Source organism: Nerophis ophidion, linkage group LG07, assembly GCF_033978795.1.
Source record: "Nerophis ophidion isolate RoL-2023_Sa linkage group LG07, RoL_Noph_v1.0, whole genome shotgun sequence".
NCBI lineage: Eukaryota > Metazoa > Chordata > Actinopteri > Syngnathiformes > Syngnathidae > Nerophis > Nerophis ophidion.
Genome location: NC_084617.1, coordinates 1,181,341 through 1,198,805, shown reverse-complemented (window position 1 = coordinate 1,198,805; position 17,465 = coordinate 1,181,341). Strand labels below are relative to the sequence as shown.

General features: G+C 40.9%; 1 protein-coding gene across 1 annotated transcript in view; it reads left to right on the top strand.

The window, feature by feature from the left end:
* The first annotated feature begins 2,153 nt into the window (after window positions 1-2,153).
* Window positions 2,154-17,465, top strand: part of pde4a (phosphodiesterase 4A, cAMP-specific) — a 150,555-nt gene continuing 135,243 nt past the window's right edge. Inside the window, exon 1 of the mRNA XM_061905088.1 lies at window positions 2,154-3,039. Coding sequence (XP_061761072.1) covers window positions 2,741-3,039 — 299 coding nt within the window. The 5' untranslated portion in view covers window positions 2,154-2,740. The remainder of the gene's footprint in view (window positions 3,040-17,465) is intronic.

Genomic DNA, 17,465 nt, shown 5'->3' with positions numbered 1-17,465 from the left:
AATATAGTACATAATTGATTGTAAGATACATCCTCAGATGCACTGGGACACATCCTCACCTCAGTGATGTGCCTGAGATCAATGGGGGTTTCGGGTCTTTCAACATCATACCCCCTCCTTCAGGTGACCCAGCCAGGGTCGAACAGACCCCAGCTTGTGTCCCAGTAGCATTGGCCCACAATTCGCTCCTTCTGATCCAAAGCCATCTAGAGGCTCTCTCTGCAGCCTCCATGGTGGCCTTGATGGCCTTCCTTTTCCCATCACCTGTGATGCCAAGTAGTGTAAACACCTTTACACAGTCAGCGGCCAGCAAAGCCTCTACACCCCACTTCAATGGGCTCACAGCATGCCTTCCAGCCTCCTTTGCGGCATTGCTCGACTAACTCCTGGTACTTTGACCGCTTCCGCTCCTTTGCCTCCTCTATGCGATCCTCCCAAGGAACTGTCGGCTCTATCAGTAGCACCTGCCGTGAAGATACTGTTGTCAGCAAGATGTCTGGCCTCAACGAAGTTGTTGTGACGCATTCTGGAAACTTGAGCTGCTTGCCTAAGTCCACTCAAAGATCCCAGTCCAATGCTGAGGTAAGGAGACCGGCTGCTGGTTTAGTCTGTGACTGAGGATGCTCTCCAGCCCTGACAAAGGCAACTCTCCTCTTGCCAAGTTGTTGTTTGCTGCTGTTGTTTTTGGCCACGGCTTTCGCTATGGCTTCAGCAACGGTCTTCAGCACTTGGTCTTTGAGGAAAATAAACGTAATACTGCACAATAGAGGTGGTAATCTTTTGGCATTCAATTATGATTAGGATGCAGGAGCTATGATTATAAAGCATTTTTTAAAATATTTTATATTTTGTTTCTTAATATTGTATATAGTTTTTTTTAATATACATATGTTGTATATTATGTATAAAAGGCTCCACTTTGGCTATATGTGATTTGTGTGCACACTTACTTAAGATCAACATTGAAACACATTTTGGGACCAGTACTAAAATTTTGGTATCAGTAGAAGCCTAAGCTGGACTGTTTTGATGGTGGAAATGTGGACGTTTGAAGACTTGTCTATTCTTTTCAAAAATGGAAAAAATGTCTCGGAAAATTAGGATTTTAAGCATACTTGCCAACCCTCCCGGATTTTCCGGGAGACTCCTGGAATTCAGCGCCTCTCCCGAAAACCTCCTGGGACAAATTTTCTCCCGAAATTCAGGTGGAGCTTGAGGCCACGCCCCCTCCAGCCTGTTTTCACGTCCGGTTTCCCACAATATAAACAGCGTGCCTGCCCAATGATGTTATAACTGTAGAATGATCAAGGGCGAGTTCTTGGTTTCTTATGTGGGTTTATTGTTAGGCAGTTTCAATAACGTCCTTCCAGCGCGGCAACACACAACAACAGCAGTCACGTTTTCGTCTACCGTAAAGCAGTTTGTCTGCCGTAAACAGCAATGTTGTGACACTCTTAAACAGGACCATACTGCCATCTACTGTACATGCATATGTGACCATAACATCTATGGCTTTTAGAGAGTGAAGTGCACAACTGCGCACACAAGGAGACGACGATGGAAGATTCCAGACTCTAGTGCATTTAATGAAAGCACTTTTGTGCATGCTACACAGCAATGCATCATCAGAGAGGGTGTTCAGCATGGTTAGAAAAATAGTGACAGATAATAGAACAAGGATGGACAATTGAACCCTTAACTCAACAATGAGTAGATGAGTTATGTGTGTGTATACGTGTAAATAAATGAACACTGAAATTCAAGAATTTACTTTATTTAAGTATATATATACATATATATATATATATAATTCACTGAAAGTCAAGTATTTCTTATATATATGGAATTCTAGCTGTAAATATACTCCGCACCACGCCCCCCACCTCCTGAAATCGGAGGTCTCATGGTTGGCAAGTATGATTTTAAGTAAAAAAAAAAATATGTAGCACACGACTGAAGGAAAGCGTAATGGTTTAAATGGGATAAAAAATGTGGGATGAGAAGACGGAGGAAAAAAAAAAAGAATGGCTAAGCTGCTGACAAATCATGGAGGAGGAGGAGGAGGCAACCAACCAGCAGAGAGAGAGAGAGAGTGAGAGAGAGAGAGAGTAGAGTAGAAGCCAACAGCAGCAGTGATCAGTGAGGACGAGGAGGACATGATGGAGCCACTCTGAAGGAGAAGAAGAAGAAGAAGCTCCATTTTGCTGTGAAGATGTTCCCGCCCTGCGAGGAGGGGCAGGCATGTGCAGGATGGCCAACAAGAAGTGTGGCGGGGATGTGGCGCCTGCTGGGTGGACACCTTCGCTCCTGACAAGTGTCTTCATGGAGGAACCTGCACGGGGAGACCATCAGGGGCCAACAATAACCTGCACGGGGAGACCATCAGGGGCCAGCAATAACCTGCACGGGGAGACCATCAGGGGCCAGCAATAACCTGCACGGGGAGACCATCGGGGGCCAACAATAACCTGCACGGGGAGACCATCAGGGGCCAGCAATAACGGCGCCTGTCGCCAATAAAGAAGCAATAAATCCCTCAATTCTCCTTCCAGCGACGCCATGACAGAAGACGAGGCGTCAAAGTTGAGGAGAAGAAGAAGACCTGACTGCTGACCACAAACTGCTGGATGAAAGATGCTTTTTTGGACGAAGACCACTGTGACTGTGTTGTTGACTTTGTGGCGTTATGTTTGACCCCAAGAGCCATATTGCTGATTGAAAAGGCAGTCATTGTTGATCTATGATGGAGGCGCCTCCATGCTCCAAGAAGACTCTCTCCCTGTCCCTGCCGGTGCCCCGCGAGGGTCAGGCCACCCTCAAGCCCCCGCAGCACCTGTGGAGGCAGCCCCGGACCCCCATCAAGATCAAGCACCGCGGCTACTCCGACACCGACCGCCGCCACCACCAGCGGCACATGGAGCGCTCGGACGCCGTGGACAGCAGCGACCGGCCCGGCCTGAAGAAGTCGCGGATGTCGTGGCCGTCCTCCTTCCACGGGACCACGCACACGTCCCTCGGGAACTGTGCCGCCAATAGACGGTGAGGACACGGGAGCGCCGTCCGCGTCAAACGGTACAAATAGGAGGCGTGCGTAAAGGAGGCGGCGGAGATGCAGGAGTTGTTGCAGAAAGCCTTTGATCTTAGGGCTGCAAAGATTCTTCCATTTATATTAATTCATCATTTGATGAGTGTAGCTAATAAAATTGGGACTGCATGGAGTGCTGAGACATGGTTTCCGCACGGTCCCTCCAATATTGTGCACATGAGGGGCTCAGTGTGGCAAACAGTGAACGTTTAATTACTGTTAACTATGATTACATTCATGTTGAATTATTAATGAAGACAAACCGGTCATGGAACATCCTTAAGTTGTTGAAAAAACATTTTTGACATAAGGCTGCGATGATTAATCGATTAGAAAAAAGCTTCCATCCATCCATCTTCTTCCACTTATCCGAGGTCGGGTCGTGGGGGCAGCAGCCTAAGCAGGGAAGCCCAGTCTTCCCTCTCCCCAGCCACTTGGTCCAGCTCCTCCCCGGGGATCCCGATGCGTTCCCAGGCCAGCTGGGAGACATAGTCTACTCAAAGTGTGGGTAGACTCCATGTGGAGGAGCAGCGGCTTTACTTTGAGTTCCTCCCGGATGGCAGAGCTTCTCACCCTATCTCTAAGGGAGAGACCCGTCACTCGGTGGAGGAAACTCATTCGGGCTGCTTGCACCCTTGATCTTGTCCTTTCGGTCATAACCCAAAGCTCATGACCATAGGTGAGGATGGGAACGTAGATCGAGCGGTAAATTGAGAGCTTTGCCTTCCGGCTCAGCTCCTTCTTTACCACAACGGATCGATACAGCGTCCGCATTACTGAAGACGCCGCACCGATCCGCCTGTCGATCTCACCATCCACTCTTCCCTCACTCGTGAACAAGACTCCGAGGTACTTGAACTCCTCCACTTGGGGCAGGGTCTCCTCCCCAACCCGGAGATGGCACTCCACCCTTTTCCAGGCGAGAACCATGGACTCGGACTTGGAGGTGCTGATTCTCATCCCAGTCGCTTCACACTCGGCTGCGAACCGAAAAGCTTCCATTTATATTAATTAATCATTTGAGTTGAACTAATAAAAGTGCCCGGAACTTTAAGTATGCAGACATGGTTTCCGCACGGTCCCTCCAATGTTGCGCACATGAAGGGGTTGTTGTTACAAACAGTGAATGTTTTATTACTGTTAACTATCTGGGGACATTCAAGTTGAGTTATTAACGAAGGCAATCAGGACATAAACATCCTTAAGTTTTTGAAGGTTGCAAAAGTGATTTTGATATAGGGCTGCAATGAATAATTGATTAAATGGGGTTAAAGGTTAGAACAGGGGTCGGGAACCTTTTTGGCTGAGAGAGCCATAAAATCCAAATATTGTAAAATGTATTTCCGTAAGAGCCATATAATCTTTTTTCTAACACTGAGTACAATGCGTGCATTTTTAAGTAAGACAAACATTTTCAGAGTATAATAAGTCTCTTATTCTTTTTAATAACAATGTTATTCTAAAGTTAACCAGCTGGGGTTGGCTGAACCACCCGCAACCTTGAACAGGTGCGGTAGAGAACGGATGGATGGATTAAAATGCATGAGAATGTTTTATTGTTTGAAGGTTATTTTTAACACTGTGATTTCCAGCAGAATTATTCGTTGCTCATCATGCTAAGCAATGTCAGCTAAGATTAATCTGAGAGCCAGATACAGTCGTCTAAAGAGCCACATCTGGCTCCAGAGCCATAGGCTCCCTACCCCTGGGTTAGGGTTATAGGGTTAGGGATAGAGTTTATATTTATATTCTGTTGCTGCGATTAATCTTCAATAAAAATCGATAGCATTCTGACTGCATGAAGCGTCTGGAACTTTAAATACACAGACATTTTTTATTTTCATTAATGTTGATCATTGAGGGACATTCAATCTCAGTTCTAGTCAAAGACAAACAGGACATAAACGTCTACGTTTTAGAAGGGCGCAAAACCTATTTTGATACAGGGATGCAATGATTAATCGATTAGAAAAAAGCTTCCGTTTATATTAATTGATCATTTTATGAGTGTAACTAATAAAACATGGATATAATTCTGTCTGCATGGAGTGCCCGGAACTTTAAGTATGCAGACATATGTTCCACACGCTTATATCGCGCACATGAGGGGGTTGTTGTGGCAAACCCAGGATGTTTTTATTTATTTATTAATTATTACTTTTAACTATCTGGGGGCATTCATGTTGAATTATTAACAAAGGCCAACAGGACACAAACATCCTTAAGGTTTTGAAGGTTGTAAAACCGATTTTGATATTAGGCTGCTTTGAATAATTGATTAAACCGATTGATTCAAAAGGAAGAGTTTATATTTATAATCTGTTGCTGCGATTAATCGTTAATACAAATCCCAAACATTCTGACTGCACTTTAAATACGCTGACATTTTTTATTTTCATTCATGTTTGATCATCTCGGGACATTCGATCTTAGTTCTAGTCAATGACAAACAGGATATAAATGTCCTTAAGTTTTTGAAGGGCGCAAAACCAATAATGACTTGATTTATTTGATTACAAATAAGTTTAGATTCATATTTTATTGCTTAGATTAATCGTTTTATGAGTGGAACTAATCCAAATGGATACAATGCTGACTGCATGTAGCGCTGTCACAATATGCAGATATAGTTTCCACACGGTCACTCCAATACGGCGCACAAGATCAAGGGTTTAAAAAAAGAAAATTGTGTGTATATATATATAGATATATATACATATATAGACAGTCATGATCAAAAGTGTAGGTACACTTGTAAAGAACATGATGTCATGGCTGTCTTGACTTTCCAATCATTTCTACAACTCTTATTTTTTGTCATGTAGTGATTGGAGCACATACTTGTTGCTCACAAAAACATTCATGAAGTTTGCTTCTTTTATGAATTTATTATGTCTCTACTGAAAATGTGACTGGGTCAAAAGTATACGTACAGCAATGTTAATATTTGCTTCCATGTCCCTTGGCAAGTTTACCTGCAATAAGGTGCTTTTGGTAGCCATCCACAAGCTTCTGTGCACATTTTTCACTACTCCTCTTGACAAAAGTGGTGCATTTCTGATAAATGTTTTCTGACATGGACTTGTTTCTTCAGCATTGTCCACATCTTTAAGTCAGGACATCGGGAAGGCCATTCTAAAACATAAATTCTAGCCTAATTTAGCCATTCCTTTACCACTTTTGAGGTGTATTCGGGGTCATCATCCTGTTGGAACACCCGACTGCGCCCAAACCCAACCTCCGGACTGATGACTTTAGCTTGTCCTGAACAATTTGGAGGAAATCCTCCTTTTTCATTGTCCCATTTACTGCCTGTAAAGCACCAGTTCAATTGGCAGCAAAACAGTCCATAGCCTAATACTACCACCACCATGCTTGATGGTGGGTATGGTGTTCCTGGGATTAAAGGCCTCACCTTTTCTCTTCCAAACATATTGCTGGGTATTGTGACCAAACAGCTCACTTTTTGTTTCATCTGACATCACATGGACAAATATAAGACCTTCTGGAGGAACTAATCAACAGATTACGAATTATGTATGTATGTATGTATGTATACCAGTGGTTCTTAACCTTGTTGGTGGTACCGAACCCCACCGGTCTCATATGCGCCTTCACCGAACTTTTCTTTAGTGAAAAATAAAATGTTTTTTTGTTTTTTTCAAATTCAAGACAAAGTTATGTTTTTTTTACTGGTGCACAAAATGAACCTTGCATGAACATCACCTTGTTCAACGAACAACACAAACTCAGTGCATGAACTCACAACAAATTACACACTTGCAAATCATATGGACAATTAAAGGAAAAATTGTTTGGGGTGGTATCTATAATACGCCGATAGGGAGAAGTTTTTATTTACACGACGACTTGGGTGTGTCTTGACCTCAGCGGCGGGGGCTCCGCCGACTCACCAAACCCCTCGGGTTCGATTGAACCCAGGTTAAGAACCACTGATGTATACATACAGTACATACATGAGCATAGTTCATCTTATATAGAATACATTGTATTGTATCATAAGCATTAGGAAAGACTCCCAACATATTGCATCATAATGGCAAGGTAACAGGAGGGAATTATAACGTATCGCATTATCACTGGAGTGAATCGTATCACATGGTAACAGGATTGAATTGAATCGCACCTACCAAACGAAATGGGAGTAAATCGAATGGCATGGTAACAGGTTTGAGTCTTATCGTATCGCTCCATTTCCTACTGCTTATCATAATTGGAGTTAATTGTATTATATCATACGAAATGGAAGTGGATTGTATCACATTTTAGTAAGAGTAAATTGAAAGTGTTGCATCATATTTGGAGTGAATCATATCACATGGTAACAGGAGTAAATCGAAACATACCGCATCAGAATTGGAGTGAATCATGTCGTATAATTCGTAATGTTAGAGAATTGTATCGAATGGTAACAGGAGTGAATCGTAACGTATGGCATCATAATTGGAGTTAATTGTATCGTATCATACAAAATGGAAGTGGATTGTATCGTATGTGAACAAGAGTAACTTGAAATTGTTGTGTTACAATTGGAGTGAGTAGTATTGGATGGTAACTGGAATAAAGCAAAATGTACCGCATCATAATTGGAGTGTATCATATATCATATACGTAATGTTGGAGAATTGTGTCGCATGGTAACAGGAGTGAATCGTGATGTATCACGTCATAATTGAAGTGAATCGTATCATATGGTACGAAATGTGAGTGAATCGTATTGAATGGTAACAGTAGGTAATCCTGACCATCCTAACCATAACGGGTGTATCGTACCGCACTACAATCTGCCTACAACCCTTCAGTATTAGTAAGCACGTATTAGCGCCAAAATATGGCAAAAACCAAAGTCTTTTTATTTTTACACATTTCTAGAAGCACACCCAACATTTACCTGACACAAAGTGTACCCCGCCTTCTGCCCGTGTGCAGCCGGGATGGGCTCCAGCACCCCACGCCAAAATGGTTGCATGGATGGATAAAATTAAAGGCTATTTCCGCCATGTTTTTTGTTGACGTTTCTGTTGGAGTCCAACCCTTTATTAAAACACACTACGATAAAAAAAAACATGTCCGCTGACCCTAATGATCTATAGGAGACCTGGACAATATAGTACCCGTTATGACTTTTATTCTGGCCCGCCAGACGTTCTGCATCATTTTTTTTTTAGACTTTTTAAGATGAAAAGTGTATTTGCCATGATGATGTGCACTCGTCTTTTTAAATGAGCGTAAGTCTTCAACTATAGAAAGTATTTCAATGCTTGAAATCTGCACTTTTGAGTGTTCTAGGAGTTATTACAGTAATCTAGGTCACAGCAGCTCAGACCAGAGTGGGCGGGGCTTGTTTCCATAGCAGCCAGCCCCAAACACATGTGTCAGAAACAGATGTGGAAGCACATTTTTACCTGATAATAAATCATATTGTAGGTGTTTATTACACTTGTTTGTTTCTTGCATTTTTGTTGTGTTTTGCTTGATTGTAAAAGATACACAACTATGGAGGAGCTGCCCTGAGAAGTAAAAGATGTTCATATGTTGTTAATATTCACTGTTTTATTGGTCATAGATAATATTGTAAATCCCACTTTTTTTTTACTTTTATGTACATTTTGGGTGTCCCATTCTGTAAAATTCCATTCTTTTTTTTGAGGTGGTCTGTCATAACTTTTTTAGGACTCTGACATTGTGACTTTTGGTATTAGTGTTCCTGAAAAAAGGGAGCCAAACGCACATACTGTACATCTGTGTGTATATATCATTTAAACACACATAGTGTACAGTTAAATGTGTATATATCATTTATACACACATACTGTACATCTAAATGTGTATATATAATTTATACACACATACTGTACATCTAAATGTGTATATATCATTTATACACACATACTGTACATCTAAATGTGTATATATAATTTATACACACATACTGTACATCTAAATGTGTATATATCATTTATACACACATACTGTACATCTAAATGTGTATATATCATTTATACACACATACTGTACATCTAAATGTGTATATATCATTTATACACACATACTGTACATCTAAATGTGTATATATCATTTATACACACATACTGTACATCTAAATGTGTATATATCATTTATACACACCTACTGTACATCTAAATGTGTATACATCATTTATACACACATACTGTTCTCATAGTCATTATTGTCACCGACGTCCCACTGGGTGTGAGTTTTCCTTGCCCTTATGTGGGCCTACCGAGGATGTCGTAGTGGTTTGTGCAGCCCTTTGAGACACTAGTGATTTAGGGCTATATAAGTAAACATTGATTGATTGATTGATACTGTACATCTAAATGTGTATTATTTATGCACACATACTGTACATCTAAATGTGTATTATTTATGCACACATACTGTACATCTAAATGTGTATTATTTATACACAAATACTGTACATCTAAATGTGTATATATCATTTATACACACATACTGTACATCTTAATGTGTATATATCATTTATACACACATACTGTACATCTAAATGTGTATACATCATATATACACATACTGTACATGTAAATGTGTATACATCATTTATACACACATACTGTACATGTAAATGTGTATATATCATTTATACACACATACTGTACATGTAAATGTGTATATATCATTTATACATACATACTGTACATGTAAATGTGTATATATCATTTATACACACATACTGTATATCTAAATGTGTATATATCATTTATACACACATACTGTACATGTAAATGTGTATATATCATGTATACACACATACTGTACATGTAAATGTGTATATATCATGTATACATACATACTGTACATCTTAATGTGTATATATCATGTATACATACACTGTGGCCCCCCAGACACATTATTTCTCCCAATGTGGCCCCGAGTCCATATATTTGCCCAGTTCTGATCTACAGCTTTTGTCAACTAATAGTATTTTTGGCAGCTTCAGTTCTTTGGCAAAACCAGTTAGTTGAATGCATTCATTTCCATGAGTAAAATTGAAAGTGCCATGTTTAAATGTGGTTTAGCATCTGAGTAAAGTGCTGGTGTTCCATTGCACTTCTGCTAGTAGGAGAGCTGCGATGTCTGACTGTTGTGAACGCAGCATGACTTGAACTGCCTCGCTTGGCTTCCTAACCTGGCGCCCATCTGCCCTGGGGTACAGTAAACGTATGTGACAAAGTTAGGAGCCGGACTGTCACGCAGATGGTTTGGGCATGGCTTCAAAGCTGTCACACGGCGGGTTGCTCCCACATGGGATGTGACAGGCAAACAAAATGAATAAAAAGGTTCTGCATTAGAGGGGATGTAGCCAAACGCTGCCTCACAAAATGTATCATCCCCAAACGCACGCAAATGAAATGACACCATGCGTGTTCATTAAGTCCATTAGATTAAAGGCACTTTATCAAGTGTGAGTCATACGGAACAATGCACATTTGATGCCATTACTTTGTATTCTCACAACTCCATTTATCTTCTTAACCACATTCTGTGAATGTGACAGCAGCTTGTTTTTGGACTAGAAAATGACACAGGCGGACCTGTTGTGGATGGATATCTATTTAATAAGTTCTGTTTTGGTACCATTGATATTTATAGTTTGATTTCTTGGAAAATGCAGCAATAGAACCTTCTGGTTGAATAGTTAGAGCCCTGTAGGATACATTAGTACAATGTGGAACTTCAGGGACACAAATTGACTCTTGACTCATGTGACTTGTCTTCCCAAGTGTGTGCTGTAGGGGTTGTATGCTATACTGGTACTAGTATCGTACCGCCATACTAATTAATCATATTCGGTACTATACCGCCCCTAAAAAGTACCGGTACCGGGCATGACGGCGCGTCGTCGTCACGTTGTGAAATTGCTGGTTTTACGAGCAGTTAAAGTGTATCATCATTGTGACTGGTATCACATCGTTACTGCTGGGAATGGTGTGGTGAAATAACTGGAGTGAATAGTATTGTATTGCATGGGACTTGGAGTGGATCTTATCACAGGACAAAGCATGAGGACAAAAAACAAGGGATTTAAAAAAGACTAATAGAAAGTAGATTTTATTGTGTTTAGTCATTGTGTACTATTGACTTTGTTTTGCTCCAACAATTGTATGTAATAAAAGTAAAAGAGAAAGTAGTTAAAACATGATGTTGCTATTGTTACACTGTTAGGAACACTCACCATAAATATATCAACAACGTACAGTTAATACATGTGATCGCTGTTGGCCTCCTGCTTCTCTCTTCTCCTTCTTTCCTTCCCAATGCACGACTACACTACTGCCAGGCCCTGCAGAGTAGTCCCGGGGGCCACATGAGGCCCGTTAAGCTTTTCCATCTGGCCCACCGGACATTCCCAATTTTTGTTTGGATGTTTAAAATGTAAAGTGTAGCTGCCATTATGATGTGCACTCGTCTTTTCTAATCACCCTAAGTCTTCATCTATTCTAAGTCATTCCATGCTTGGAATCATATACTACTAATTATGCTCATATAATTAGTTACTATGCTCATCTAACTCGTTATCATGGTGATCTAATTAATTACTTTGGTCGTCTAGTTAGTTACTATGGTCATCTAATTAGTTATTATGGTCATCTAGTTAGATACTATGGTCATCTAAGTAGTTACTATGGTCATGTAATGAGTTACTATTGTTATCTAATGAGTTACTATGGTCATGTAATGAGTTACTATTATTGTTATCTAATGAGTTACTATTGTTATCTAATGAGTTACTATGGTCATGTAATGAGTTACTATGGTCATGTAATGAGTTACTATGGTCATGTAAGTCACAGGAGGTCAGAGGAGGCACCAAACAGTGTGGGTGGGGAGTGTTTCCACAGAGTGTGAAATGTGGGTGTCAGGGACAGACGTGGAAGGAGATTTTGACAACAAACTTCAAAAGCTTAGAGATATATCACATATATCACATTGGATCTTCATTTTGCTGTGTTTGTTGCATTCTTGTTGTGTTTCGCTTGATTGTAAAATATGTGGATGGAGGGGGGTGTGGCGTTCGTATGTTGTCAATATTCAGTGTTTTATCCTTCATACTTAATATTGTCAATGCCACATTCTTTATTTTCATGTACATTCTGGGTGACTCATTCAGTAAAAAAATTAACAATTCCATTACGTTTTTAAGGCGGTCTGTCATAACGTTGTTAGCGTTCAATCAGACATTATTGTGAGGTTTTGTATTAGTGTTCCTAAAAATAGGACCCAGGCACACATACTGTGTACAGCAAATTTTCACAGCTTACATATATATATATATGTATGTATGTATACATATACTGTAGAAGTAATACCTTTTGTGACATGAAAAAAACACATGTAATGTAAGAAAACCTTGTGTTTACTTTTTGATATTAAAATCAAACATAAAATGGGTAATGAAGATGAAGTCTAAACAAGCTTTGTTCTTCTCTTGGTTCAGTACAACATAAATAAACAACCTTCACACCTGCTCTCAATTTAATGAGAATACAAAACATTTTAGCCAGTATTGATGTTATTTTAACACTGATACAGATAGCAGTTAAAGGAGTAAACATCCCAGTAAACAAAGTTTAGACTTTATAAACAAGTTGTGACAACGTTCACGACACATTGCGTGCTGCAAAATATCAAATAGTTTTCTCCTTCGCTGTATACTTTTAGTGTGAGGACAAGTGTCTCAAATATTGTCCACACCTGTCTCCATCTAAACAAAGCAGTGTCTCTTAAGAGCACGCCGGGAAGCGAGGGAAAATGACGTTAAACCAAGCGCTTGGCTCTGTTTAGTCCGCGAGGAAATCTCCAGAGCAAAGTCCGTGTAGTTAGTCCGCCATGATTATTAAGCCAAACGTCGCTAGTGAGCATGCGCCTGACTTCCTGTTGCCGAAAATGCATAATAAATGGCGCTTTTTCGGTCATTAAAAAAATTTACAGTAATACTAACCGTCTGGAATTTTATCGCAAATGATCATTATACCGTTAACAAGTAAAAAGTCAAGGGCGGTCACAGCATGTTCTCGCCGCTGATATTGGTCAATTTTTTAGGGCTTACGTTAAATGATGAGGGCGGTCGCGGCTTTAGCCACAGGTGCTGTGGTTAAATTGGAGCCCCGTGTATACATAGATGGACATACCAGCCCCCAGACACATTCTTTCTGTAAATGTGGCCCCCCTGAGTCAAGATAATTGCCCAGGCCTGCTCTAGAGGGAAGGGCTGTTGGAGGAAAGACTGATTCCTGTGGGAGTCGTGCAGGCGGCGGTCCAGCGTGATGACTGCTGCCTGTCCTCCTCCTGTGGGCGGCAAAGCGGGAGAGGGCAGAGTAAGAGAGAGAGTCATCATTTGATTCCTACAAGCGCTGTAAAGCGGCTTCTAGTGTGTTTGTGTGTGTGGGAGTTTGTGCTGCAGGAATGGAGATGATGTGTGTGTTTATATGAGTGGGCTGCTCAGGTTAGCGTCTGACCCGCAGCTCCGTGGAAACACAACGAGCCTTGCCCCCCCTCCCCCAGTATCGGTGGGGGGCCCGAGGGATTTCCATCGTGTTTGCGAGCTGTTCATTCGTTTTTTTTTACCCCCCAACAGCACATATCAGAATGCGAGTCTGAAATATCGCTGTGAGCCGCATGCCTCATCGCCACACTTTAGTGGGAGCTTTGTGCATCCGCTGGGCTCCAGGCCAGCAGGATGTGCAAGTCTTCTCTGATGGCGTGCTGCCTTCAGGGAACACGCCGTCATGTTGGAGATATGGCGGCAGACAGGAGGACAGGGGTGAATATGACAGTTGCAGCACCATTTTCTTTCCAGTCGGGCTTTTATGATGCCGATACGGATCATCCGTGTGTGAGATTGGCTGATACCAATCACATGTTTTAACCTGAATATTTTTACATGTATTAATGGTGAGTGCTTTTGACAGTGTAACAATATCAACACAATATTTATACTCATTTCTTATTCTCTTTCATTACCGTATTTTCCAGGCACACTGCCGATGAGCGGCTCTATTCAGTTCTATTTTCATAGAAGAGGCGCATTAAAGGGGTCATATTATGATTTGTTTTTTCGAAACAAATTTTTTCTTTGAACTGAACTCTCGCGGCTGTGTTGGAGCCACTATGGATTGAACTTTCACAGCATCATGTTAGACCCGCTCGACATCCATTGCTTTCGGTCCCCTAGAGGGGGGGGGGGGGTGCCCACATCTGAGGTCCTCTCCAAGGTTTCTCATAGTCAGCATTGTCACTGGCGTCCCACTGGATGTGAATTCTCCCTGCCCACTGGGTGTGAGTTTTCCTTGCCCTTTTGTGGGTTCTTCCGAGGATGTTGTAGTCGTAATGATTTGTGCAGTCCTTTGAGACATTTGTGATTTGGGGCTATATAAATAAACATTGATTGATTGATTGATTGAAATGTAAAAGACTCCCTTTTGGTTATTTGGTCAAAATGTTGCATAGATGATGTTTTACAGATCATCTTCAAGTCATTCTGACAGTCTCTTCAGTTTTGTGGGCAGTCCTTTCTACGTGCCTCCACTTGGACGGCGTCTTCTCCCCGTCATCTTTGTTGTAGTGTAGAAGTGTCGCAAGATGGCGCTAACTGTTTTAATGACATTCAGACTTTACTTCAATCAATAACTGAGCAGCATCTCCTCATCCGTGGCTCACTAGTGCAACAACAACAACGCCCAAAATGTGTCCCGTGACCGGAACTCTCTAATAAGTAAAGTTCCTTGGGTGAATAATGTCAACTCACTACACCCGTATGTTTTAGTGCGCAGTTTACTGACAGATATAAGTAAGAACTTTACACTACTTTATTTTAGAAATGGCAACAGTGGAGGATGAATGTCACATAACAAGAAGACTCTTATCGACTACGGTGTCCACACAGACTACAAAGGCGGACTCGCACAATTTTTCAGGATTTATGCAGATCCCAAATACAGATAAGAAACGTTTATTTTGCATAATATTGTGAAACAACAAAGCAGATTTTGTCTTACCTTATACACACACCATAATAATACTTGTGTATTTAATGCGCTGACAATCCATCAAGCGATGCAGCTTCATAGCTTACCAGAGTCCTGTTAAAACATTTTGATAGATTTTTGAGAACCGTGTGTAATGTTTTATATTCTCGAAGGAACATATACAATTTTGGTGGTGTTTACTTGAGTCATATTGCAGTCTACATGTATCACTTATCATTACACCATGTACCAAATAAAATAGCCAACCCTAGGAACAGGAAGGAAGGAAGTGGTATGTACAATTGTGTTGTTTGAGAAATAAAGAGTGGCTATATTGTACACATTTGTCTACACAAGATTAGATCATTAGACCGTTGTCGTGCCCTTTTGACAAATTTGATTGGCTAAAGTGGCGCTGTTTGGCTCGGAAGTTGCGGACATTTGACATGTTTGTCAGTGATGTATCAGATTGTAGGTGGAGTTATTTTACCCTTCGCGTTCATATTTTTCTGTTGTATTTTTGTTGCGTTTTGCTTGATTTTGAAATATGTCAATCAAGAGGGGGTGTGGCGTTATGTTGACTTTCAGTTCATTTGGAACTTGCATACGATACAATGTCATGCATCACATAGTTCCAGTTTTTTCCTTGCAGCACGTCCGAAAAGGAGTCTGAAGAAGCAGAGCTTATTTAATCCTACCCCTTTTCATTCCGTAGCCATTTTATCCTATTCCCTTGTTCTCTGTAACAGAACAGGGAATAGATAAATAATAGATAATATACCAAAGTAAGTAAAGAAATAATAAATACATAAATAATCTTTATCTCAAAAGAAAAACAAGGGTTGAAGATGTTCATCATAATTGTTGTTCCGTGTGACGTTCATATGTTAATATTCAGTGTTTTATCCTTCATAGTATTGAAAATCCCACATGCTTTATTTTCATATACATTCTGGGTGTCTCATTCAGTAAAAAAAAAAGTAAAATTCAATTTTTTCAAGCGGTACGTCATAAAGTTTTTAGCTTTAAATCAGACATTATTGTGAGGTTTTGTTGTAATGTTCCAAAAAATCAGAAGCACCGGCCCCCAGACACTTTTTTTTTCTTTAATTTTGTCCCTCGAGTCCGAATAATTGCCCAGGCCTGCCCTAGAAGAAAGTAGAAGACCACCCTAGTGTGTGTTGTGTTACAGACGCTGTCTTTTGCTGTTTTTGTGAAAGAGGGTAAATATTTCATGCTTTAATGCAGGGGCGTCAAACTCACTTTAGATGGGGGGCCAGATGGAGAAAAATCTACTCCCAAGTGGGCCGGACTGGTAAAATCACGGCACGATAACTTCAAAATAAAGACAACTTCAGATTGTTTTCTTGGTTAAAAAAAAAAGAATCATAATGTTTTTTTTTTTAACACTTACATGTTGCGGTTAATAGACCTCTACCTTTATTTGTGGTTATTTATACTTTCTGAATAAATGATGTGATAATGTTCGTCAGTCGAGTCCATCCATCCATCCATCCATTTTTTACCGCTTATTCCCTTTTGGGGTCGCGGCGGGCGCTGGCCCCTATCTCAGCTACAATCGGGCGGAAGGCAGGGTACACCCTGGACAAGTCGCCACCTCATCGCAGGGCCAACACAGATAGACAGACAACATTCACACTCACATTCACACACTAGGGCCAATTTAGTGTTGCCAATCAACCTATCCCCAGGTGCATGTCTTTGGAAGTGGGAGGAAGCCGGAGTACCCAGAGGGAACCCACGCATTCACGGGGAGAACATGCAAACTCCACACAGAAAGATCCCGAGCCTGGATTTGAACCCAGAATTGCAGGACCTTCGTATTGTGAGGCAGACGCACTAACCCCTCTGCCACCGTGAAGCCCGTCAGTCGAGTCATTGTTGTTGATTTTCAATCTATCAAGATAAAAAAGTAATATAAAAAATGAAATTACAGGATTTTATTTATGTAGTTTGTTCATTTTCTTAGACTGATGTGATGTGATCATGTGGTTTATTTTTATTTTTTTACATGTCATAGATACAATGAATTGCTATTGCGACATCTAGTGGACACTTGTAGAACATCAGTTACTTTCATTCCAAAATTTCTGATAATTTTATACTTAGCAAACTCCTCCCGCGTGCCGGATAAAACCTGTTGGCGGGCCTTACGTGTGCCACCCCTGCTTTAATGTGTAGACCTACAGCTCCCTAACTTTTGCAGCCAACTGATGTACAAAATATAATTTGTCCACTTTGGAGGTCGGTGCGCCTTATGCCCTGGGTATTATGCTAACTTCCGCTGGACCAACTCTCCACAAAGTTGTCCTTGCAAGGTTAGGATT